Here is a 25364-nt window from a genome sequence, read left to right on the forward strand (position 1 = left end):
TTGACAATACTTTGTAGTAATCTTAAATTATCTGAATACTTTTATTTAATTGATTTAGTAATATCAATTGTATTTGGACATACCACAAACATTTATTGCATGATAAAATGCATGTTTGTTATGATTCATATAGTTAAACCACAAAAATGAATTTAACATGTATGAATTCCACAAATTTAACCTCGCACATTTAGGCTATTCTTATTGTTTTGCATGTTTGTAACTATTTTCATGAAGATATTCAACATTAATAAAATAAGTATTTTGTATTTGCATGTGTCCTTGAGAATGCATAATCATTTGCATAATTTTGCATGTTATTTAGGACAATGAATATTCATCAAGTGATGATGACGATGATCCATACCATACTTTTATTGAAGAAGGATCAAAGTTTTGGAATGCTGAAAAGAAAAGAGTTTTAGAACAAAGAATTACCCATTTGCATGACCTTGAGAGCATGGATAAAGGTAGCCATATTGTATTTGTACATTCCAAGAGCAACAAGTTATTATCCTTGTGTTTTTAAATTTTCCAAAATGGCAGAGAATGTGTTGATTTTAATGTAACTGTTAATCAATTTTCATTCTAAAAATGTTCCTGGGATAGAAAATTCTGACCTCATAAATTGAGATATTTAGGTTGACCTGTAATGAATTATTTTAAAAAGTCAAATATCTAAGAGTTGGTTTGAAACCTGAATAACTTTAAAAATTAAACCTTTTGATTATATTTAAAGATGGAGGAGGACAGTTAATGATACTAATGAGGTGCCATTGTTGAATGTTCCAAACATCCACCAAACAAGCAGCTTTCCTCAATAATAGTTCATTTTATCTGCCCCTTATGATTGATTTCAATCAGTCTTCATTTTACTTCACAATACATAATCCCTTTGAGGAAACCAAGGTTATTTTGATTTGCAGTGTCAAAGTTTGAAGGTTAAACTGAGATCAAATGTTCAGGTTGAAATTATAATGGGTATAGGTTAGATTCTGTATACTTGAAACTTAAAACTTGAAAAATTATTGACAGATGATTCCTAATGTCTTTGAGGTGAGGGGTAAAAAACAAAGCTAGGATAATAGGTTAATGATTTTTTTAATGCTCTAAGCAAACCCTTCCGGTCAATACCTTGTCACTACCACATAGATTTAAATGTTAGGTCAATCTTCATCATACTTCACAAACATATTCCAGTGTGGAAAGGATGAGGTTCATGTTCAAAAGTTCAGGTTAAATATGAATTGCTTGTTAATTTTTCTTCAATGATAAACATACAAATCATGAAGAAGTTTGTTGCATATCAAGTGAAAGATTGAGGGAAAATATAGTAATGCCTTTGAATTCAGTTGTTTTAAGGGGTTAGTTTGATACATGAGTTATTGTTTATTTGAGGGTCTTCCAACAGTGTCTATGCCCTGTTTTACATTTTACAATTTTTAACAAGCATTGCATGTTTTTCCTTGAAAAAGAACAAAATTTAAAATCAACACCAGTTTGACCTAGATTATTCATAATCATTTTCCTTGTACAATGTCTTGTGTTTGATGGAGCATGTAGTTTTGAGTGAAAAAGACTGTTAACAACCATGACAGATTAGCATGAACCAGAGAAGTCTTTAAAATAAATTTTGGAAAATTTGCCATTTATTTTTAGAAACTTATTATGCAAAAAGCTGCAGAAGATCTTCGTAATGAGGCTAAAGCTAAAGCAGAAGAAAAGGAACGTTATATTAATGAGCGTGTCGGTCCTTTAAGTCTTGAAGGAAAAGCTGAAGGTACATTGTTGTGCTGCATGACCTAGATTTCCCTTTTGTTTTTCAAGCTGTTATACTTCATTCCTACTTTTGCTTTGTTTACAGAAGCTGTTTGAATTCTTATATTTTGCAATAAATTAGAATTATCCTTGTTTAATATTCTAGGCTCTGTAGGAATTTTGTTCAGCATTTAATCATCATCTTGGAGATTATAGTCCTTTATCATGTTTATGCTACCACAGATCAAGTTTGAATTTTGATGGGGTTATTTTTGCCTTTCTAGAGTTATGCCCCTTTACAAAAGGAAAAAAATACTGAATTTTTCTTTACCATTCCATTTCGTAAGTTTGCCTCAACCAAATATTACGAATTTTATGCACAATGCTTATTACCACAAACTATTGATCAGGTTTGAATTTTACGGTGTCACTATTACCATCTGAGAGTTATGCCTCTTTTTTTGCTGAGATTTTCATTTCTGTTTCTTAAGTTTGTCTCACCCAATTGTTAAGAAACTTACACATAATGCTTATTACCACAAAACTCAGGTCAAGCATGATTTGGGTAGAGTCACTTATACCATTAATGAGTTATGTCCCTTTATAATATTATATGCAAGCAGGAGCATCATCATTCCCCGTTTATTTATTCTCTGGTTTTAGATGAGTGAGTTTGTGTTAAATGAACTCCTTTGATTGTCTTTTATCGCTTATATAGGTCAACATCTCGATAGTGGGAAACCCCCCTGTAAATCAGGAAAGTTTTCATTAATCATTCAAATATTTTGTTTTAATGTCTATTTTTTTCTAACATCTTTTCTTTTCTAATTATTCTGTGTGCTTTCGTTTTCTTAATTGTTTTGATAACTAAATATAATAAACAATTTTCTACTTTGTTCTACTGTGACTTTTTAGCTTCATCTGATAATTACAAGATAATTATTAGTAATATCATTTTTAGGTTGTCAGTCAGTGTCTGTCCTCATCTGTTAACTTTTTCAACTGAAACTACTTGGATTTATGAGCACAGAAAATTCTTCTAAATTTCAATCACAACAAGAAACTTCATTAAAATTAAGATTCAAAATGGGTTTTAATCGGGCAGTGTTTGTAAATTAAGATTCAAAATGGGTTTTAATTGGGCAGTGTTTGTTTTTGAAAGCTTATTGAAAATTGCACCAAGTGGTAATCAGTATCACATGTTATCATATACTTAATCTTATAATTACTGTGTCATTTGTTCTCTTGTGGAGAGTTGTCTCCTTCTCATTAGAAATCATACCACATCTTCTTTTTCTATTAAACAGTTTATTCAAATCATATATCATGTAATAATATATTTTTAGATTTAGATAATTCACATGTTTATGTTTTCTATTTTAGGTGATTTGGTAAAACTGTGTAAACAATTACATCAACAATTATCTAAACTAGAGGAGGAAGTGTACGACTGGGAGGTGAAAATCAGAAAACAAGATCAAGAGGTTAGTAACAAATAAAACCTTTGTAAGGGGAAAGGGAAGTGTATGACTGGGAGGTGAAAATCGGAAAACAAGATCAAGAGGTTAGTTACAAATAAAACCTTTGTAAGGGGAAGGGGAAGTGTACGACTGGGAGGTGAAAATCGGAAAACAAGATCAAGAGGTTAGTTACAAATAAAACCTTTGTAAGGGGAAGGGGAAGTGTATGACTGGGAGGTGAAAATCAGAAAACAAGATCAAGAGGTTAGTAACAAATAAAACCTTTGTAAGGGGAAAGGGAAGTGTATGACTGGGAGGTGAAAATCGGAAAACAAGATCAAGAGGTTAGTTACAAATAAAACCTTTGTAAGGGGAAGGGGAAGTGTATGACTGGGAGGTTAAAATCAGAAAATAAGATCAAGAGGTTAGTTACAATTAAAACCTTTCGGAAAGTTTAATTTGGAGGTTGGTCAATTTAATGGAAATGACCAGTTTCTAATATTCAACTGACTAGTTGTTTTAATGGAGTGGACCAGTCAGGAATTCCACCGACTTTTTCTTTTTAATGAATGACCAAAAAGGAAATTCAACTGAATCAGTGTGCAGTTTTTGAGGTAAAAGAAATAAATCTGGACCAATCAGGACTTCCAAAGAGTGACATTTGCATAATGCCACACTTTTTCTGACTTATTCATGATTATTTTAATTCATCTTATGGTTACATTAATGAAGTGACATAAAGCTAATTAAATTTTTCGGTCAAAAGCAAATGGAGAAAGTTAAAGTTACATCCATTTAGAAAAGCAAACTTTGACAGTTTTGAAATTTTCCACAAAGGTCAGAAAAAAAATATGATAATACGCTAATGATATATGTTTCTCTCGGCAAGGTAGACTATCATTTTTGTTGATAATAAAAGTAGATTTGGAGTTGACCTCAGTTGGGCAGTAAGGCAATTACACAGATGAAAAAAGACAATTTATTTTATTCTGTCCAAGACAATCCAGTCATATCTTTAACTGCTATTAAATTTACTGTCTTCTTTTAGCCTTTTTATAACAAAATGTTTATATTTGAATGTACTTTTATAAATCTTTTTTTTATTGCAGATTATCACATTAACATTAAAAGTAAATGATTCTAAGGGAAAATTGTAAGTATCTTATTAGTAATGATAAACAAACTTTTATCCTACACACTGCCATTTTACAATACATGTACAAAAACAGGTGTTCAAATAAACTTTAGGGATATTCCCACAATATACAAATATCATCTCCTCACATCCTGCTTCTGTTGGGAGAAAATGGCAATATTCAAACAACTAATGTCATACCAGTAACCTGACATTTAAAGTTTTCACTTAATAGAGTCAACCTTTGCAACAGGTTTCACTGTATATCTGATACACAGTCTTTTTATTGTTGTTGTTCATTTTAATAGTCTGCAATAATTATCTTAAGAACTTGCTTCTTACAACAGTCATGACTGGGGAACTTGTGAGCAACTTCCAAAAATTACCTTCATTTTCTGGAATCACAACCATGTTTCACAATGACATTAGTGTCTTTTATTTAAGATATAAAAAAGAAGATGTGGTATGATTGCCAATGAGACAACTATCCACAAAAGACCAAAATGACACAGACATTAACAACTATAGGTCACCATACGGCCTTCCATAGTATGTTTCCTACTAATAAAAAACATAATATTTTCTTTCCAGCGCCAAACCAGTCTTAAAGAAAGTCAACAAAACAGAAAGCAAGTAAGTAAAAGTATTTTTGTAATATCATTTCCTTCAAAATCTTTGTAACTTTAACCATTTCATAGTGTCACAAGCTAGGAAAACCATTCTATATTGATAAAAGTGATAAGCTATATTCCTTATTACATTTAAGTCATTTAGTCTCTGGTATATTGTCTCGGTCATCACATAAGTTGTATTATAATTAACCATTTGCAATTTCAGATTTAAAAAACTAACTAGTAAAACATCAAAAGATAAAGCAGATTTCCGAGATAACCTGAAATCCACAGGACAAAGCAAATTTGCAATAGATGAAGAAGAGAAGGTAAGAAATGAGTAGATGTTTTATAGGAAAGTTCTATTCTTTTATATAGGGTCATACTGTTATTATAATATAAAATTAAAACTATATCACTACCATAGATTTGAATTTAATAAATAATCATACATTTGTCCACAATGAGATGTTTTTCGAATAAACATCTAGAATGTTATTTTTGATAATGGCTTTATAGCATTAAAATATATATTCCATAAAAGGAATAGGTTCAAAAAACTACATGGCAGCTATTTCTAGCTAAAATGTTAAAATTTGATAGCCATCAAAACAATATATCATATTATATATTTTACTAGGCCTTAATGTCGTTGAATTGTAAAATATTAATTTTAATCACAGTTTTTTGTCTCTTTAGAGTGTAAATTTCAAGTTTTATATAAAAAGAAATTGACAGAATTTAGTCTTTTTCACTTCCTCACTAACTAATGCATCGATTTGTTTTCTTGAAAGAATTGAAATAACCTCATCCTCTTACTTTTGTTTGGAAGAGTTCTTAATTTGATGACCTTCTTAAAAGAAAACTTTATGCTTGCATAATGTTGAACTCATTAAAAACTAAAAATGTTTTAATTCTGTTGTAAATCTTTGATACAATATAATTCATAAATAAATATTCATAAATAACTTTTGTTAAGTCGAAAAATTAACATCTATAAACAAATTGTTTTTATAACAATATAAACTGTACCAGTTGCAAAGATATGTTTTAAAATGCCGACAAAAGATAAATATTAAACCTTAATTAAGAATTATTTACTATTATTCTACGAGTGAAATTGATATGATTTTTCAGGCTGAATAACTTTGACCTGTCATCATTTTCACCAAAGGTATGTCGCATCATTTCATTAATAAATTACAGCATTTACCTAGCATAGTTAGCACACTCTAGCGTTATCCTAACTAGCACATAGCAATATAATTTAGCATTCTAGCACCTCACCAGATATTACAGCCCTTTACTTTCCTAGAACACTGCATCATTTCATTAATAGATCATAGCATTTACCTAGCATACTAAGCACACTCTAGCTCTATCCTAACTAGCACATAGCAATATAATTTAGCATTCTAGCACCTCACCAGATATTACAGCCCTTTACATTCCAAGAAAACAGTGCATCATTTCATTAATAGATCATAGCATTTACCTAGCATACTTAGCACACTCTAGCGCTATCCTAACTAGCACATAGTAATATAATTTAGCATTCTAGCACCTCACCAGATATTACAGCCCTTTATATTCGAAGAACACAGTGCATCATTTAATTAATAGATCATAGTATTTATCTAGCACACTCTAGCACTATCTTAACTAGCACATAGCAAGATCATCCAACATTCTAGCACCTTACCAGACCTTACAGCTCTTTATTTTCCTAGAACACAGTGCATCATTTCATTGTTAGATCATAGCATTTACCTAGCACACTCTAGTGCTATCCTTATTAGCACAAAATAAGATATTTCTTAGCATTCTAGCACTTTACCAGACCTACAGCTCTTTTGCTTCTCTAGAACACAGTGCATCATTTCATGAATAGATTATAGCATTCACCTAGGGCACTCTAGCGCTATCCCAATTAGCACATAGCAAGATAATTTTGCATTCTAGCACCTTACCTTACAGTTCTTTACACCTAGCACACTCTAGCGCTATCCCAATTAGCACAAAGCAAGATAATTTTACATTCTAGCACCTTGCCTTACAGCTCTTTACACCTAGCACACTCTAGCACTATCCCAATTAGCACATAGCAAGATCATTTAGCATTCTAGCACCTTACCAGACCTTACAGTTCTTTACTATCCTAGAACACAGTGCATCATTTCATTAATAGATCATAGCATTTACCTAGTGCTATCCTACTTAGCACATAGTAGTTAGAATTCTAGCACCCCACCAGACCTTACAGCTATTTACTATCCTGGAATACAGTCTTCATTACCATAGATCATAACAGTGCTTTATTATTTCTTTCCTACAGGATTATGATGCTTCTTTTTGTTTCTAAGCACCTAAGCTGGATTTTAATTTTAATTTGTTTTAGCTATTTCAGTTTTAACTCATGGTTACTTACTCCTAAAAGCTTACCTAGCAAAGTAATATAATTCATAAAAAATGTTATACAACATAATTGGCGGCTGTGTCATTTGATTTGTAAACCTAATACTCTAAATTTAGGAGTTTTTAATGTGTTAATTATTTCAAAAATGTACCTGGAATGTTATTTGAAAAAATTATAAAATGACCATTTTGTTTTATTCAATTCACTGAATCACAGTTATAGATGCACGCAAAAGTTTCTGAATTCACAGAACGCATTTTGTTTCTTAAACCTTTCTCAGCTTTGTCCAAATTTTCTTCCTACCATAAAATCTATCAGTTTAAAGGTATTTTTAGTTGCATGAAGAAATTTTTTCTCCTTACTTTTAATATACCCTCAGTAGTGAATAAATAATTGAAGTGTTTTATTATATTGTATTTGAATAGCATTAGGGTAGTTTATATGCAATCAGCTGTTTCAAAATCAAATATTTTATGCAATTACAAGCCTAAGTTTCAGATTAGGGTGAATATTGTTTTAGATAAGTGTATAAAGGTTGGTACTCATCAAAATGTTTAAACTCACTGCATTTTTTTGCACCAGTCCTAAGTCAGGAATCTGATGTTCAGTAGTTGTCGTTTGTTGATGTGGTTCATAAGTGTTTCTCGTTAAAGTTAAATCAAATCATACAAAGTAATAACTAATAACATTGTATTTTTCTTTGTAGAAATAATCACCCTTTTATAAAGAAGATATACAGACAACAGATGATACAGCAGCAAATGGAATTTGAACTTTGACCTCAATCCCATCATCCTTAATACAGGAAAGGCAACATCTGATATCAACAGATCCAAGGTTGTGTTGTAATGACCTTGAAAAAATAACCTCCACCATCAGACAACCATTTGCCATACAGAACTATCATTGAATAAAAGTGTGCATTTTTTGTATCGTAAAAGATGACAATTTTACATGTAACTTTCGTGTCTGTATCTTCTTTTACTTATATTTGTGCAGGTTAAATGCTGATGAAGCTGTAATTATATCTCCATGTTTTTATTTTTTACTGAATGTGAATATTTTTTTGACAGAATGTAATGTTGTGAACAATATAGTGATATTATTTATTGTAGTGTGACGATAGCCTTTACATTATAAATTTACTGGCAATTAAAAAGATAAGTATATTGTGTTCATGTCAGTATAACGTTTCGGGAAAGACAATGTATCTATATTATTATAAGGTGCTTGACAATATATTGAGATTTTATCCAAATAATATTATAGCCATGTAATGTTGTGATATTCAAAACTTTATTTTTACAAATTAGGATTATAGTATTTACAGTTATATACAAAAAAAAATGTATTTGTATTTATAAGTCAGTTATTCACAAATCTCTTTCAGGGTATAATAGATCTGAAATCTTAGTGGCATCTCAAATCTGAGTCAATCATTAAGAAATTTTAAAAATTTTAATTCAATTTTTCTGATTGTTCAGTTTTGTTTTTGTCTTGTTTTTGTAAATTTTCTTATTTTATTTTTTCTGTTATATTTACCTCATGTTACCAAAAATTCATTGAGACTAGGAATAAATTTCTCCTTATCTCCCTTTTTTTCCATCTTTTGTCTCTGTTGACAGTTGGGAGAACATTTCAGCATTAATAATTAACCAATCAGATGAAAACATTGAGGTCAGTCAGAACATAGTTGTTTGTATTTAGATATAGAATGTTGTTGTGTCAGAGATATTTATTTAGTTGTAAGCCTGATTAAATCTGTTATCATTTGCAATAAATCTCATTCCTTGCCAAACAAAGAGTTTCAATTCATGCCTTTTTAAGTTAGGGCTGAGTGGTAGCCTGCCAACAATGGGTTTATGAGTTCAAATCATTAATGTGGCAGTTGTGCTCGACTCTAATCTTAATTGAACAGGACTGTCAATTTTCCTACTGACTGTTGGTGGTTCTCTTCATGTACACCAGTTTCATCCAACTGCAAAACAGCCAAATATGCTGAAAATGGCATTAAATAACAATCAATCAATCATTGCAGAAAAGGAGTTTCCAGGGGAAAAACATATCTAGAATCTTACTTTCAACAAGATACTTGATTAATATGATAAGATGGATTAATATAATAAGATGGACTTCTCTTTATCTTGAGATCATTGCTTCTAATTTCAGGTCTTAGTTACCTAATAGGATGATATTGCAAAAAATGAGGTTCTAGGTATTAACACCAGCAACCATCTATGGTGACATACAAAGAGATCTCTAGATGCTGAGGTCATCATACTAAAACCTAACTGCAATGAGTGCAGATGTTACAGTAGTGTTCAAAACTCAGTTGGGCCTCAGTGGCTGAGTGGTCTAAGTAGTCTAAGTACTGTATCACTAGCATGTCAACACTGAGGTTGTGAGTTTGATACCTGCATGGTGCAGGTGTGTTCAACTCCAATTGCAATTCAGTAGGTTTGTCAATATCCCTACCCAATGTTGGTGGATCTCTTAGGGCATAACAGTTTCCTCCACCAATAAAACTGAATGCCACAAAATAGCTAAAAATGCTGAAAGTGACATTAAACACCAAACAATCAATCAACATTCGTTTTATTAGTTCTTTTCATATAATATATGTCCCCCTTCTGATATAACTTATTTATCAGTTGCAAAGAAAACTATTGCAAGTTGTCTGTTGCCCTTTCCAAACTTTATAAAATAAGAAGATGTGATATAATTGCCAATGAGACATCTCCACCAAAGACCAATTGCTGTAAAAGGTTAGTGCACGACTAAAGTTTTATTATGATAAAAAAAAAAATTAGAATTTCCTTATTATTGCAAAGTTTTAAAATAGCTTTAAGCAAGACATGATTTTTATTTTATTTAGATTATTACTTCAATTTGTCTGATGGAGAAGAAACAAAAAAGCAATTAAGTAAAAATCACAAAATTAATTTGGATAAAAATAAAGGAGTAATACCATCCATTCATTTGTCTCAATCAATATCTTTGTCCATAGTCTAATATTTATTGCTCTTCAAAACGCAGTTCACCATGAAACAAATGCTTTCATTGTATTTCCTAGGTCATTCAGAATTGTGCCCCTTTGAACTTTTTACCATGTAAATTTCCAACACAATCTCTTTGGCATTTTTTAATGTTTCTAAAGAAAAGTTGGTGCAATTTGTTTGATTTTAAAACGGATATTTACATATGCTTTGACATTGTAGTTTATAGGATTTTGTTGTAAATCTTTCAATTGAACTTTTAAACCAAAAGGTCTCCTGTGAAGTCCCTTTAAACAAACAAAAATCTCGAGTTATTGTGACTAATTGATAGGTAGATTGACTAATTGCCAGTGTTGAATGTCCAGTGGCATATATTTCATGACGTAATATGGTTATGAACCAATCATTTACTAGACAAAACGTCTGAACAAAAAGAGAAGTTGCAATGAGTGTGAGGCACTTTAACCCGAATATTTCAGTCGTTATATTCCGCTGATCTACGAAGGCTCTTCGTGTGGGAGAAAATCGGACACGGAAAGGGCTTGAATTATTCGAGTTAGAGGCACTTATTCATTTTGAGATCACCGGTCAAGGTCAAAGTCATAGTTACTAAAATATAATATGAGACAGAAAAGGAGTTTCCAGAAAAAATCTCCAGAACCTTACATGAAATTTCAACAAAACATTCAAACGTGGTTGTAAATAATAAGAGGCAGGTCTCTTTTGATTTTGAGATCATTGCTTCTAATTTAATGTTCAGACCAGAGACATATAATACAAGATGTCTCCGGTCATAATAGTTGCTAGAAATAAGACGAAAGTGCAAAAAATGGAGATATTAACACCAGAAACCATATTTGGTCACACACAGAGATATCGGTTGTCTGAGGTCATAATTTCATAGAGATAACGACAATGAGTATAGAATACGGCTTCCCCGAATATATCTTGTCTTGTCTTTTATATCACTTATGTTTTTTTTTTTTATCATTTTACCATTACGAGGTTATGATAATTTTTTTATTATCTTGTCACTCTAAGATCCGCAAATAATTCCAAAAAGAAAAAAGGTTAGTTAATGCTGTACATTCTATCTAGCGAAGTTGGTCTAGTTTGTCTTATGTAGATACGTATGAAATTTAAAACGACCAGCTCTGATGGTGGCATGTAGTAGAACCCGGATTTTCCTAGGGGGGCAGTCTATAATTGTTCTTTGGTTGAAGATTTCTTTATCTTTTTCTGTTCTACACGATACTGCTTGGAATCTGTTGACGTTTGTGTTTTGTTTTGTGTCTTTATGGCGGTTTCAGAATGTTTAAACTGCCAACAATGACAATTGAGTTGGCGAGTGTGTACATCATCGTCAGTATCAGTCTCAGTCGATATTTTGGGTTTTTCTATTCAAGTGTGTTATGAGTAGTAACGAATATTGTTGCTCCTTTTTGTACCATTCCCAGTCTATTGTTAATATTCTGGCAAAATAGCCACCATCTTTCATCTGATACTACAATGTACTATATACCTGCCAACCCTCCTGTTCAAAAGATGAATATCGGGAAATCTGCCGCTTGCCGGTACCCTCCCGTGCGGCAGTATAGTTGAATGTTTGAATTGAATTATAAGAAAGGTATTGAACAGAAAAGATTGAGTTGCATACTTCAAATGCACCATATTTTATTTACCGTCATGGATAAATACTTGAAACAGAAATACTGCTCCTGTAAATCTGTATATTTGTGACAAAAATATGAAAGAACATTTTAAAGAAAGGAACCAACATCACCATATTAAAGAAATTAAGTATATTTAGTAACACATATATGTGTTTTGTAGATAAATAAATAGAGAGGTCATACATTTCACTTGAAAATGTCGTTCGCGCAAAATCCCCTCCCCCTCAGCTGTCAGCTGTCATAGTCGAGTGGGGCATCCTCTTTGAAGTTTTCAGAGGTTGGCAGGCATAATGTACTATAATAACATAGTACATGAAGTTTCAGCTGTCATATGCCCCCTTTACCATTAATTACTGACTTGAGAAAATTCACATCTGTAATAAAATAACGCATAATAAACAATATTTTAATTGTATTAACATAAACAGAGATATATAATATTATATTTTGACCGCTAGTTAACGTTTTGTTATTGTAGCCCATGCACCAAGCATGCGGAGGGTATAATGTTTATAGTGTTTGTTGACGGAACAGCATCGTCATATCATCCTTGAGTTTGTATAAAACCAAAATACATAAGACCCACTGCACGAAAACAGGATATAAAAATATAATGTAAATTTCTTTGAATTGATTCGTCAGTTCAATTAAGGGTATTTGTCAAGTTTGATTACCCCAGCCTTACACAAAAATAAATTAAATCAACATTAGAAAGTTATAAGTATTTGTGATTATACCACTATCATTTGGATACTGGTAGACTTAGGCTTTTAAAACATTTCAAAAAGATGACACGTTCTTCCCTTCAACTTTACTGATTAGAGAGGTTTCCACTGGTAGATTATGAACGTCTTTTGGCATTAAAGGTCACATAATACAGGCTTTAATATATTTATTAAAAAAAATAACAAATTCTTGTTGCAACTGAAGCTGTTTATGACAGTACTGTATCATCATTACTGAATACATTTTAATCAACCAAAGGTGGTAGCAGAATCTGACATTGAAGGTGCAAATGTATATAAAGAAACTGTTCCATCGTTATATGCGGGTACAACTATGTCTGTATAGCCGTCAGCGTTGACATCAGCAAAAGCAAATTGTCCAACTGTTCCCTTGCCAACGTCTACAAACTTATGTGATAGGTAGGACCAGTCGTCTGTGCGAGAACTGGATGGTTCCAATATATACCCCTTGCCATCATCATCCCCGGATACCAGTATGTAAGGTTTCTTATCTCTGCAGAAAGAAAAAAATATTGCATTCACGGTAGTGTTCACTCAAAGTGCGTTTTCTATAGCATTTCACTATAATTAAACCATTTTAGAAGACTGCTGTTTCAATGCTTACGTTGCATACGTTTTAACACGTTTTCCAAAAATATAGTGAGAAAAGGGCATTATTCAAAAGGAATGCATAGTACGTTTTGAGTATATTGCTTTTAGCACAAAGACTTAATTGTTTGTTTTTATTTTTGGCTTTGCGATTTCAGTTTACTAGTAAGTTTGACTTGGTCAGAATATTTGAAACAACTCTTTTTTCATCCTTCTTATTAACAACCGGGAAATCATGTATTCCTTAAACATTGATCATAGTAAAATAACAGCTTCTCATCATGAAAGGAAATAAACTCATCATAGATACCAGGACTAAATTTTGTATAAACGTCTGACGCGCGTTACGTCTACATAAGACTCATCAGTGACGCTCGAATCCCCAAAAGTTAAAAAAGGCCAAATAAAGTACGAAGTTGAAGAGCATTACGGACCAAAATTGCTAAAAGTTTTGCCAAATACAGCTAAGGTAATATATGACTGAGGTAGAAAAGCCTTAGTTTTTCAGTAAGGGAGCTACCATTTGATTTTTATGGGGGGGGGGGGCTAGGATGAAAAATTTTGTCCTGCATCTTTAGTTGTAATCTCTGTCCTGCCTTTTTACTTTTCACTCTATTCGGTCCTGCCTTTTTTTTTATTAGTTTATCCTGACTTTTTTTACCTAAATTGTCATCCTGCCTTTTTTTTTTGCAAAGTGTCTCATCCTGCCTTTTTTTTTTAATCAAAACTCCTGTCCTGCCTATTTTTTTTCAAATTTCATCCTAGCCCCCCCCCCCCCCCCCCCCCCCGTTGGGAGTCAACATATTATACGTACGTTGTGTTTTGTTTCATTGGGTAAAACCCAAAAGCTGAACCAGGAGCACCTTTTCCTGTCCCTGAAGTAGCTGGTGTAAATCCTGTAGCTAAAGTGTGACGTTCGAATTTACCAACCCTTTAAAGAAAAGATACCAGTTATGATTAAATTATTTTCAGCCAATATATGTTCTATAATTATACAGATTTACATAGAAGGCTGTATTGGGTTTTTGATCCGAAAAGGAACTATACTCGTCTTTTTTCCTACAATTCATATATACATGTATATAGCAACGCATTATACTTAATTGGATGGATCAGATAAATTATCAGAATTAAAACACAAGACAACCGTGCACCAAACACATACATACAGAGTGGCATGCCAACAGCTATAAAACTAAAATTACGTTTTACCTAAAATCGTCTGGTATTTCATATGCCAATACGGAACCATTGTTGCCATTGGATACTACAAGTAAATCTTGTTTACCGTCCAGATTAAGATCTCTCACTTCTATATCAAATAGGGCTCCTGCATTACTATCAACAACACGAGAATGGATCTGAAAAATACGGTTTTATAAGTATTTTTAAAAGAAACAATGTATAAGCGTTGATTCTTGAAAAAGAAACTAAGTGTAGAGAACGCCACCTACAGTAGAAACCATACTTTGGAAATATAACTTCATGTCGATTTTTTAATTGATTGCTTAAATACGTTCTGTTAAATCTTAGAACAATCCCATGATATCAGTTACTCATATGTTGATGGTAATTTCAACTCTTCTTGTGGTCTTCTTTTATAGCACAAAGCGTTAAAATATGTTGCGACTAAAACTTTCAAATGGGTAATAAAATCATAACTAACATTACTAACGTGATTATTAAAAAAAAACACAAAAAAACACAAAAAAAAAGCACAGTCGCATAAAAAAAGACCTAAAAAAAGGATTTAAAAACCTTCTTATAAAAATCATGTCAAAAACAAGTAAGTTTTATATCAAATGTGTTTACTTTGGACTTATCTGTCCATCTGTTCTGGCTGTCGGTCGTCCAATGAATGGATAGTTTACGTGTGAAAAACTCTGTTGTTGCTATAACATCAAGTGTTCCATCTGGCGTTGCTATTTTCAAATTTCTAAAGTACACATCAGGACCATGTGTGATCACGTGTTCTTGCCATACGGATGTGTATTGGTGGTTGTCAGGATTCTCCAACCACAACAACTCGCTGTCCTTTGAGGCTACAATATATAGTAGAAAAGACGTAAGTGAGAGGCTTCAAGCTTAATCTCTTCTGTCAAAATTGAGTGGACAATTTCCAATTTAAACTTATTGTACATTATAAAGGTAGTCATAGAAATACGCTGAAGAACTAGCTATATATATAGTAGGATAAGAGCATTAGAAATTATACAAATGATAAACAAAGCAAGAAAATGATACAAAATTAACAGGTTTATAATTCAAGTACAAACAACGTGTTGCGAACGTACGGTCTCCTACTGAAGAAACCATACTCGGGCAATATAAATTCAATCATAGTGATTTTATAAATCGTTGCCTTAAAAAAAAACGTTCAGTTTAATTCTTACAACAACCCCATGATATCAGTTACACCTATGTTGAAGTTAATTTCAACTATCCTTAGTCTTTTATTAAGAAAACAGAACATTAAAATACGCTGCGAATAAAACGTTGAAATGGATCTAAACACTGATTTACCAATATCTCGTATTAAAATGTTTTCATTAATGATGTGTTTTAACGAACAATACTTACAGAATATTGTAAAAATAGGTTCTCTGGCTCTGCATGTGACTATGTCAAGGTCACCATCCCCATCCATGTCCTTGAACAAAACTCTATGATAAAACCAGTTTCCTTCCTTGGTCCCGGTTATTTTGTATGGACCTTGTGGACTACCAGTAGAAATGTCTACCAAATAGATGGCACCTTTTGTATGAAATGGTACCAAAAATCCATCAGGTATGACCACCATTGATTTTCCAAACACAGAATCTGAAAGGATGTAATTAAATAGTTAGTAAGATAAGTATCTTGGAAAATATGGAATCGAATGAATGCCTTATCGGAGCATCGTAATTTCTCTAGATTTAAAGCAGTTAGCCAATCAAGATATAAAATCATGAAAATGGAAGACATAAAAAAACAAAGAGATAAATCTATGCGATAACTCTTAGTAAAAAAACCAAGCACTCAGCACTGAAGCCCTGATATGTTTCTCTACCATGCACATGCACTGTTTTATGGCTAATACTAGTAGTACAAGTCAAAATGTGGAACAACTATAATTGCAAGTGTTTTCCGTTGATGTAGTTTCATTTCAAAACATATTGTTGTCATGTCTTTTGTCTCTGTTTTAAATATCTAATCTCGTACCGTTTTCAAAACAAACTTTTATCAAAATTGTGAAAATTCTTATCAATATTTAACAGGTGGCATCTGTATAGAATTGAAGATATAATGAATATGAGGAAACAGCAATAAAAAAATGTATTGTTTATTACTTTTATAAGTATATATTTTAAGGTATAATTTTTTTTTTTATAAAATCTCATTTGTACCGGTCTCATTTGTCCACCTCAGTTAAATCCGTTTTCCCCAATTTTAAATATTTCAATAGAAATAGGATGTCAATAGTCTTTTGATAATCTTTTTCGCTTCCCGTTCAATGCTGAATCAATTGAATGACAAGAAAGTGCAACACTTATATGAAAATAATTCTATTCGGTCAAAACAAAGTTACCCGAAAGATTCCATACTGACCACTTACCGGGTACACCTGCAACTTCGTTAGGCCAAGCCAATCCTCCGGCCAATTTAACTGTCCGTGTCTGTTCAAAGTTATCATAATGGTCTCCCACATTTGATATCATTTCTACATTACCACCAGAGAATGGCGAACCAGTAAATGTCGAAATTAACAAATCATATTTGTTCGAGTTTGCTGTGTTTGTTCTAAAGTTTAGGAAAGCTGCATTCTTTACACTGATTTGTCCAATTTTCCGTGGTAAATCAAAACATTTCAAGTTTGCAATATTTAATGCAAACAATAAAGTGACGAATTTATAATTCATCTCTAGAAACAGAACCTATTAACTAAACGTATTCAAATGTTGAGGACTTGGAATATGACGATTATTTATAGATAACGAGTTCATAAAAGCACATGGCTTTCCATGCGTTTCTTTTGTAAAGATCAGGTGTTTCTTATCTCATTGAATTATATATACTGGTCAAAGTGAAGTCTTTAAATTTTGACACGGTCAAATTTTAACAGCCCCAGTTGTCATGTTAACAATGAAAGTATCAACAAATTCTATGTTATACATATTGGTAACTCTCGTATAATTTTGTAATGATCATCGACGAATTACGTGTAGACATTTTGTTTGTCCCGTCTTGTTTCGTTATTGAAGCTCATCTCTCATGAATTCACAGTTGCTGTAAAAAATACAGTTGGAATTTCATTGTTACAGTACATAATGTACTAGTATTACAGGTTCACAACTAACCTGTTTAAAACCAGTTTTCACATAGGACAAACATGAATGCATATATATGTGATGTATATGCCTTTTTTCGCAAACATTTTACTGGTTGCATCCAGAAGTACAAACATGTACGTCAAGACGAGGATACTCGCTTGAAGGGTTGAATGAGTAATCCATTTCATAGTGGGAGTAGACATAGATTGTTGGATATTCATATAGTTTTGAGTGGATTAATAATTATCATGGGATTGAGGTCGTCAAGGCTAATCCGCCTTTTATGTTGAGATAAAGATTAATAACGGAAATGAGAAATGTGTCATAACGACAACAATTCGACCAAAGAGCAGAAAACAACAGAAGGCCAACAATAGGTCTTCAACACAGCGATCGAGAAAATCGCACACCCGGAGGCGGAGCTTCAGCTGGCCCCTTAACAGGGATACTAGTTCAATGAAAATGAATGTCACACCAACATTTTAAAATTAAAAAAAAACACAAAAGACCCAAAAAGTACAGATGCTCATGACTTCGGCTAGACGCAAAAAGCGGCGGGGTTATACGTTTTTTGTGAGGTAACCCTCCCTTAGATGCCTATCAAAATTTTGTAACCTTCATATATGTGGTTGTCGCTATCTTCTCATGTTTGTATGAGAAAATTTACCACAATTTTTTAATTCGTCAATAGCTTTGTCTTGATTCCAAGAATTGTATAGCTTGGTGTGTCCGCTTGTTGTTTGTTTCAGCCTGTGTTTTGAACTGTTTTTGTTTTTGGTTGACTTGTATTGTTAACAAAAAAGAAACAAAGGTACATGTATACATGTATACAGAAATATGTTTGACGGGCGTCTGCAACGTCGAATTTTAATCATGATGCAAAATATTTGTTACTTTTCTTGCAAACAGTTTTAATAAGAAATTAAGTAAAGAACCTGAGCATACAAAGTATTGTATTTTTTGTGTCTTTAATCCTAATGGAAATACAAAACAGATGCATATAGCAAACACAAATATATATAACTAAACTACTTAAACCATTTTACATGTGCCTGATCTTGTTTGAACTTACATGCTATGAATAAAATGTTCTAATTTATAACTTCATAGACAAACACAGTTTGCTTTGCATTTGCAATCAAAAGCTGATTTCTTTTTCTGTCGAAATGTATCGCAACAGGACTTTCCAATCCATCATTCTGAGATAAAACTTGTCTGTTTTGAAGTCCATCAGGAGACAGTACTACTATTCGATGTAATTTTGAACAAGCTACTTTAATACATGTACACGTTTTCGCTGTTATCTACTGCTATGCCACGAGGGCTCATCAAAATATTCTCATCTTTGAATGTCCAGACTGCTTTGCCTTTCATGTCACAACAACTTACAGTTTTAGCGTTAGTATAATAAAGATTGTTATCGAGCATCTGAATGTATGCCCCTGAAGATAAATTAAACTGTATTATAGCAGTACTTCTTTCGTCCAGAGGGTTTAATTTGATAATACCTTTTGAGCGAACACAAACCAACAGAGAGTTATTGTGTAGAATATACTTAGTTGTCTTCATATCTATATCTATCAAATTGACTCCTTTATTTGCATCGCTGTTTGACGTTACAACTACTTTTTTATCATCTAGAAACGCTATATCATATGCGTAGGCAGGCTTTACGGAAATGTTACTAAGTCTTTTCCAGTCGGTACTGAAGACACATACACTTTCGGCACTAAAGTGAAAGTCACTTAAAGCATAATTTCCGCTCGGCAGAGCAATAATTCCTCTAATTACTTTAAGATCAGTTTGGATTTCTTTAGCAAGTCTGAATTTAACATCAGTGATTATTCTAATTCTCGTTCCTTCAAGTTTTAACTGAGCTTGTTTTTTTTGTGTATGATCAAAGAAAGTTTACACGGACCTCTCTTTACCTTTACTGAACCAAACGTTTCATACTATTGGTAATGTTGTCTATTTTGTCATCGATGTTGAAGAGTAAAGTATTTTCATCCACACTGTGGTCTTCAATGAGCGACTGTGTTTAAGACTCAACACTATCTAACTCTGATGAGATTATTCGCAATTCATAGTATGTTTGAAAATCCATCGCGTACCTGTCCATATCTTGTAATTGTTGTTCAGCTTTGTTTGTGGTATCAGTCTTCCTTTCGAGGATCTGTAAAGTGTGGTTCATATCAATATTTATTTTTTCTGTAATCTCAGATATATAATTTCTGATCTTCCTTTCTAATTTGTCAAAATGGTCATTAATCTTTTTTCCTTGCGTCGCTGATCTGGGACAACATAGTTTCTTCTTGCGGTTTTATACTTCCCTGTTGTTTCTTTAACACGTTCTGTAGAGTTTTGATGTTTTCATTATTATCTTTCAAACTTTGTTTTGTTTCATGGCAAAGTATTGACTTTTTAACGTTTTCTCAGTATCATCTTACTTAGGGGAATTATCCCCTTGCATCCTTCATGCTTTTCAATGCATTTAGGACAGATAATTGTATCATGACCTTGGCAAACCATTTGATATTGTTCATTAATATGTTCCATGCACATATTACTGGTTTGTGAAATACATGACGACATCGACAAGAAGTCCAAACAGTGTTATATGTCGATGGTCACAGATATCACAATGTTACTGAATTGATGCCATTTAATGTTTCCTGCAAAGAAAAGGTGTCTGCATAATTGTTTTGCACCATGCAAACAATCTGTATTGAAGCAATTTTCTTGGTTTGTTTAACCCAAAATGTAAACAAGTACGGAAATATCGCAAAGTTGTTGAGTTACCGCCATTTAATGTATTCTGAAAATAAGAAAGACACAACATATTTTCCCAAGCAATCGATAAATCGATAAGAATCAAATTAACTTGTTTTGATAAATCCACAACAAATTTTAATCCAGCAGCTAGTAAAAACAGAATTTCCCTAGGTTGTGTGAACGGAGTCTGAACGAAATAAAATTGAGAATGGAAATGGGGAATGTGCCAAAGAGACAACAACCCGACCATAGAAAAAAACAACAGCAGAAGGTCACCAACAGGTCTTCAATGTAGCGAGAAATTCCCGCACCCGGAGGCGTCCTTCAACTGACCCCTAAACAAATATATACTAGTTCAGTGATAATGAACGCCATACTAATTTCCAAATTGTACACAAAAAACTAAAATTAAAATAATACAAGACTAACAAAGGCCAGAGGCTCCTGACTTGGGACAGGCGCAAAAATGCGGCGGGGTTAAACATGTTTGACGTAAATTTTACATTGAGGTTCTGAAAAAGGAAATCACCAATTCACCAACATTCCAACTGACTCCATTTTCAGAAAACGGAATCTGTAACAAACATAAACTTTTAGCCACCGCTTTACAAGCAGAGCCAAATACAATGAAAGTCCCAACTATGTATTGGCTTCCGAAGCTACACAAAACCCCTTACAAATATAGATTTATTTCGTCTTCAAGCCATTGTTCAACTACTAAATTGTCTATTCTTCTTACCAGCACACTTGGTACAATTAAAAACCTGATAATAAATTGTTCAAATAAGGCCTTCGAAAATAGTGGAATAAATTACTTTTGGAGTGTCAAGAACTCGTTGGAAGTACTTGATAAATTGCATGCTTATATTGGTGATTTGAATCTGTTCAAAGTTTTGATTTTTCTACCCTGTATACCACATTGCCTCACATTCTCATTAAGAAAAAATTCACACACCTAATTAAATGGGCATTCAAAAAATCAGAATGTGAATATATATGTTCAAACTCTTTTAGGTCATTTTTTAGTAGCAATAAACAAAAAAACTATGTTAATTGGACATGCTTTGATACTATATATGCCCTTGAATTTTTACTAGATAACATTTTTGTTCGCTTTGGAGATTCCGTATATCGTCAGATTATCGGAATTCCAATGGGGACTAACTGTGCACCACTTATTGCGGACCTGTTTTTGTATTGTTATGAGTTACAATTTATGACAAAAATAAGCAAAGACCCATCGAAACAACATCTGATAAACAAATTTAATAATACTTTTAGATATTTGGATGATATTTTTGCTCTCAATAATGACGACTTCAGTATGTATTAATGAAATTTATCCTGTTGAACTTACTTTAAATAAAGCTAATACTAACAATGACCACTGCCCTTTTCTCGATCTTGATATCTATATCACTAACGGAAAGCTGAATACTAAAATTTATGATAAAAGGGATGATTTTTCATTTCCTATCGTTAATTATCCGTTTTTAGATGGTGACGTTCCGTTGTCACCATCTTACGGTGTTTATATATCTCAACTTGTACGATTCGCTCGTGTATGTAACAATGTTTTCGATTTTAACGAGAGAAATTTATGTATTACTGAAAAATTATTACACCAGGGTTTTCGATATCACAAACTAGTCAAAACATTTACTAAATTTTATCATCGGTATAAAGACATCATTCGTAAATATAGCTCAACATGCAGACTTCTAATACGTTCAGGTATTTCACATCCAATTTTTTATGGTAATATTCTTTATAAAGCACAAAAGTGTCAGTATTCACCTCAAAAACTTACAAAACCTTTGAATAGACTTATTAAGAAGGGATATAATTACGATACTGTTGTCAAGTCATTAAAGATTGCATATTTTGGCGTTAATATTGAGTCACTGATAAGGTCTTTGCATCGGAACTAAACACATTTATTCTAAAAACAGTTGTTGGCATGACACGGGTTATGTTCTTCTCATATATGTTATGATGGTATGATACTAAACCCCTAACGGGAAGGATTGTGCCTGATGTTCATATGATGAAATCATAACCTTTCAGTCAGTTTAATTTAAGTCTGGAGCTGGCATGTCAGTTAACTGCTAGTAGTCTGTTGTTATTTATGCATTATTGTCATTTTGTTTATTTTCTTTGGTTACATCTTCTGACATCAGACTCGGATTTCTCTTGAACTGAATTTTAATGTGCGTATTGTTATGCGTTTACTTTACTACATTGGTTAGAGGTATAGGGGGAGGGTTGAGATCTCACAAACATGTTTAACCCCGCCGCATTTTTGCGCCTGTCCCAAGTCAGGAGCCTCTGGCCTTTGTTAGTCTTGTATTATTTTAATTTTAGTTTCTTGTGTACAATTTGGAAATTAGTATGGCGTTCATTATCACTGGACTAGTATATATTTGTTTAGGGGCCAGCTGAAGGACGCCTCCGGGTGCGGGAATTTCTCGCTACATTGAAGACCTGTTGGTGACCCTCTGCTGTTGTTTTTTATTTGGTCGGGTTGTTGTCTCTTTGACACATTCCCCATTTTCATTCTCAAATTTATTGTGAGATCTCAACCCTCCCCCTATACCTCTAGCCAATGTAGAAAAGTAAACGCATAACAATACGCACATTAAAATTCAGTTCAAGAGAAGTCCGAGTCTGATGTCAGAAGATGTAACCAGAGAAAATAAACAAAATGACAATAATACATAAATAACAACAGACTACTAGCAGTTAACTGACATGCCAGCTCCAGACTTCAATTAAACTGACTGAAAGATTATGATTTCATCATATGAACATCAGGCACAATCCTTCCCGTTAGGGGTTTAGTATCATACCATCATAACATATATGAGAAGAACATAACCCGTGTCATGCCAACAACTGGTTTTTGAATAAATGTGTTTAGTTCCGATGCAAAGACCCTATAAGTGAATCAATATTAACGCCAAAATATGCAATCTTTAATGACCTGACAACAGTCTCGTAACTATAACCTTTCTTAATAAGTCTATTCAAAGGTTTTTTTAGTTTTTGAGGTGAATGCTGACACCTTTGTGCTTTATAAAGAATATTTCCATAAAAAATTGGATGTGAAATACCTGAACGTATAAGAAGTCTGCATGTTGAGCTATATTTACGAATGATGTCCTTACACCGATGATAAAATTTAGTAAATGTTTTGACTAGTTTGTGATATCGAAAACCCTGGTGTAATAATTTTTCAGTAATACATAAATTTCTCTCGTTAAAATCTAAAACATTGTTACATACACGAGCGAATCGTACAAGTTGAGATATATAAAAACCGTAAGATGGTGACAAGGGAACGTCACCATCTAAAAATGGATAATTAACGATAGGAAATGAAAAATCATCTCTTTTATCATAAATTTTAGTATTCAGCTTTCCGTTAGTGATATAGATATCAAGATCGAGGAAATGGCAGTGGTCATTGTTAGTATTAGCTTTATTTAAAGTAAGTTCAACAGGATAAATTTCTTTAATATACATACTGAAGTCGTCATTATTGAGAGCCAAAATATCATCCAAATATCTAAAAGTATTATTAAATTTGTTTATAAGATGTTGTTTCGATGGGTCTTTGCTTATTTTTGTCATAAATTGTAACTCATAGCAATACAAAAACAGGTCCGCAATAAGTGGTGCACAGTTAGTCCCCATTGGAATTCCGATAATCTGACGATATACGGAATCCCCAAAGCGAACAAAAATGTTATCCAGTAAAAATTCAAGGGCATATATAGTATCAAAGCATGTCCAATTAACATAGAAGCCCACTTACTTATTCAGTATCAAGAGCTGCACCAAAAGCGCATGACACGTCAATCGCCTCTCAAACTCCTTTTGAGGATTTTAAATGAATAAAAATAATCAAAGAGCTGAATAGCTCTGAGGGGAAAGACGACCCTTGTTTCTATTTAATTAATTTTTTTTGGAAAGGGGGGGGGGGTATCTTTTGATAGTCTTCATATAAAGAATTATAAAAGAGAACAGCTAGAACATGCAGAAAAGTTTGACAATATTGAAATCAATTGTTGTTTATGTAATTTCATTTCCTTAGTTTAGGATTCAATTTGGACCAATGGAAGAGATCTGCACTTTCTAAATTTAAACATTTGATTAAAGTTGATAGTTAATTATCTAAAATTCAACTGAATTCTGTCATTTCACAACAACTACAATATTTTTTGAAATCTTGATTGTTTACCACTGAACTGCAGGCTAGGACCATTTTCCATTTTTTGTGACAGTACTCTTGGATTTTTCATTTTTTTCATAAGAAAGTGTGGACTGAAAAATCTATTCAGTTTTACATTTCCATTGATAAAGTTCCCAGTTACAACTCTCATCACAGGGAAACAGGTACTAATAAAAAACAATATGATTGATGTAAATTGTGTGAAGCTTGTTTCCCCAAATACTAAATTTGAAATATTTGTAAATTTCATGAATAAATAGTATAGGTTGAAACTACAAAATGCAACATATTAATTTTTTATTTTTTTTTACCATTACAATGATTATGTTGGTACACAAAAATTTAGTTTTAATGGAAGACTACTAATCCAATGAAATGTCACATTTTAAGTGTTTAAATACATTAACTTTTATTTTAGTGGATAATTACTCATCAGTTGAGGTGCTCCTTTCTGCATGTTCTAGCTGTAGGAAGATTCTCAAAACAGAATTTTTACAGAAAAAAAATCAATAAAATCGTTTCTCTCCCCTATCTAATGTAACCCCACGATCTTTGTTTACTTTGAAAGTTGCTGACCTACAAATTAAAGTATTGCATGTTGATGTTTGAATCATCTACAGCAAACAATATTATGTTTAGATTTAGCAAATACCAATTTGTAATTA

General features: G+C 32.6%; 2 protein-coding genes across 22 annotated transcripts in view; one reads left to right on the plus strand and one right to left on the minus strand.

The window, feature by feature from the left end:
• LOC139481446 (trichohyalin-like) overlaps positions 1-9182 on the plus strand; it is a 53311-nt gene extending 44129 nt beyond the window's left edge. For 18 of the 21 annotated variants that reach the window (XM_071264778.1, XM_071264785.1, XM_071264789.1 and 15 more), the window contains 7 exons: positions 326-470; positions 3142-3242; positions 4328-4371; positions 4945-4986; positions 5191-5293; positions 6102-6138; positions 8087-9182. In XM_071264778.1, coding sequence (XP_071120879.1) covers positions 326-470; positions 3142-3242; positions 4328-4371; positions 4945-4986; positions 5191-5293; positions 6102-6110 — 444 coding nt within the window. In that variant the 3' untranslated portion in view covers positions 6111-6138; positions 8087-9182. Of the gene's footprint in view, positions 1-325; positions 471-1659; positions 1781-3141; positions 3243-4327; positions 4372-4944; positions 4987-5190; positions 5294-6101; positions 6139-8086 lie in introns of all 21 variants that reach the window. The other 3 variants (XM_071264783.1, XM_071264782.1, XM_071264784.1) reach the window with 3 other exon arrangements.
• A 3781-nt stretch (positions 9183-12963) lies between these two features.
• LOC139482681 (uncharacterized) lies at positions 12964-17339 on the minus strand. Its single transcript, XM_071266730.1, has 6 exons — positions 16979-17339; positions 15964-16203; positions 15196-15425; positions 14596-14744; positions 14198-14314; positions 12964-13288 (listed from the first exon to the last, which is right to left on the minus strand). Exons 1-6 carry the CDS (start codon positions 17280-17282, stop codon positions 13024-13026), a joined length of 1305 nt encoding a protein of 434 aa, XP_071122831.1. The 5' UTR covers positions 17283-17339; the 3' UTR covers positions 12964-13023.
• Between the last annotated feature and the right edge of the window lie 8025 nt (positions 17340-25364).

This window comes from Mytilus edulis, chromosome 7 (genome assembly GCF_963676685.1).
Source record: "Mytilus edulis chromosome 7, xbMytEdul2.2, whole genome shotgun sequence".
NCBI lineage: Eukaryota > Metazoa > Mollusca > Bivalvia > Mytilida > Mytilidae > Mytilus > Mytilus edulis.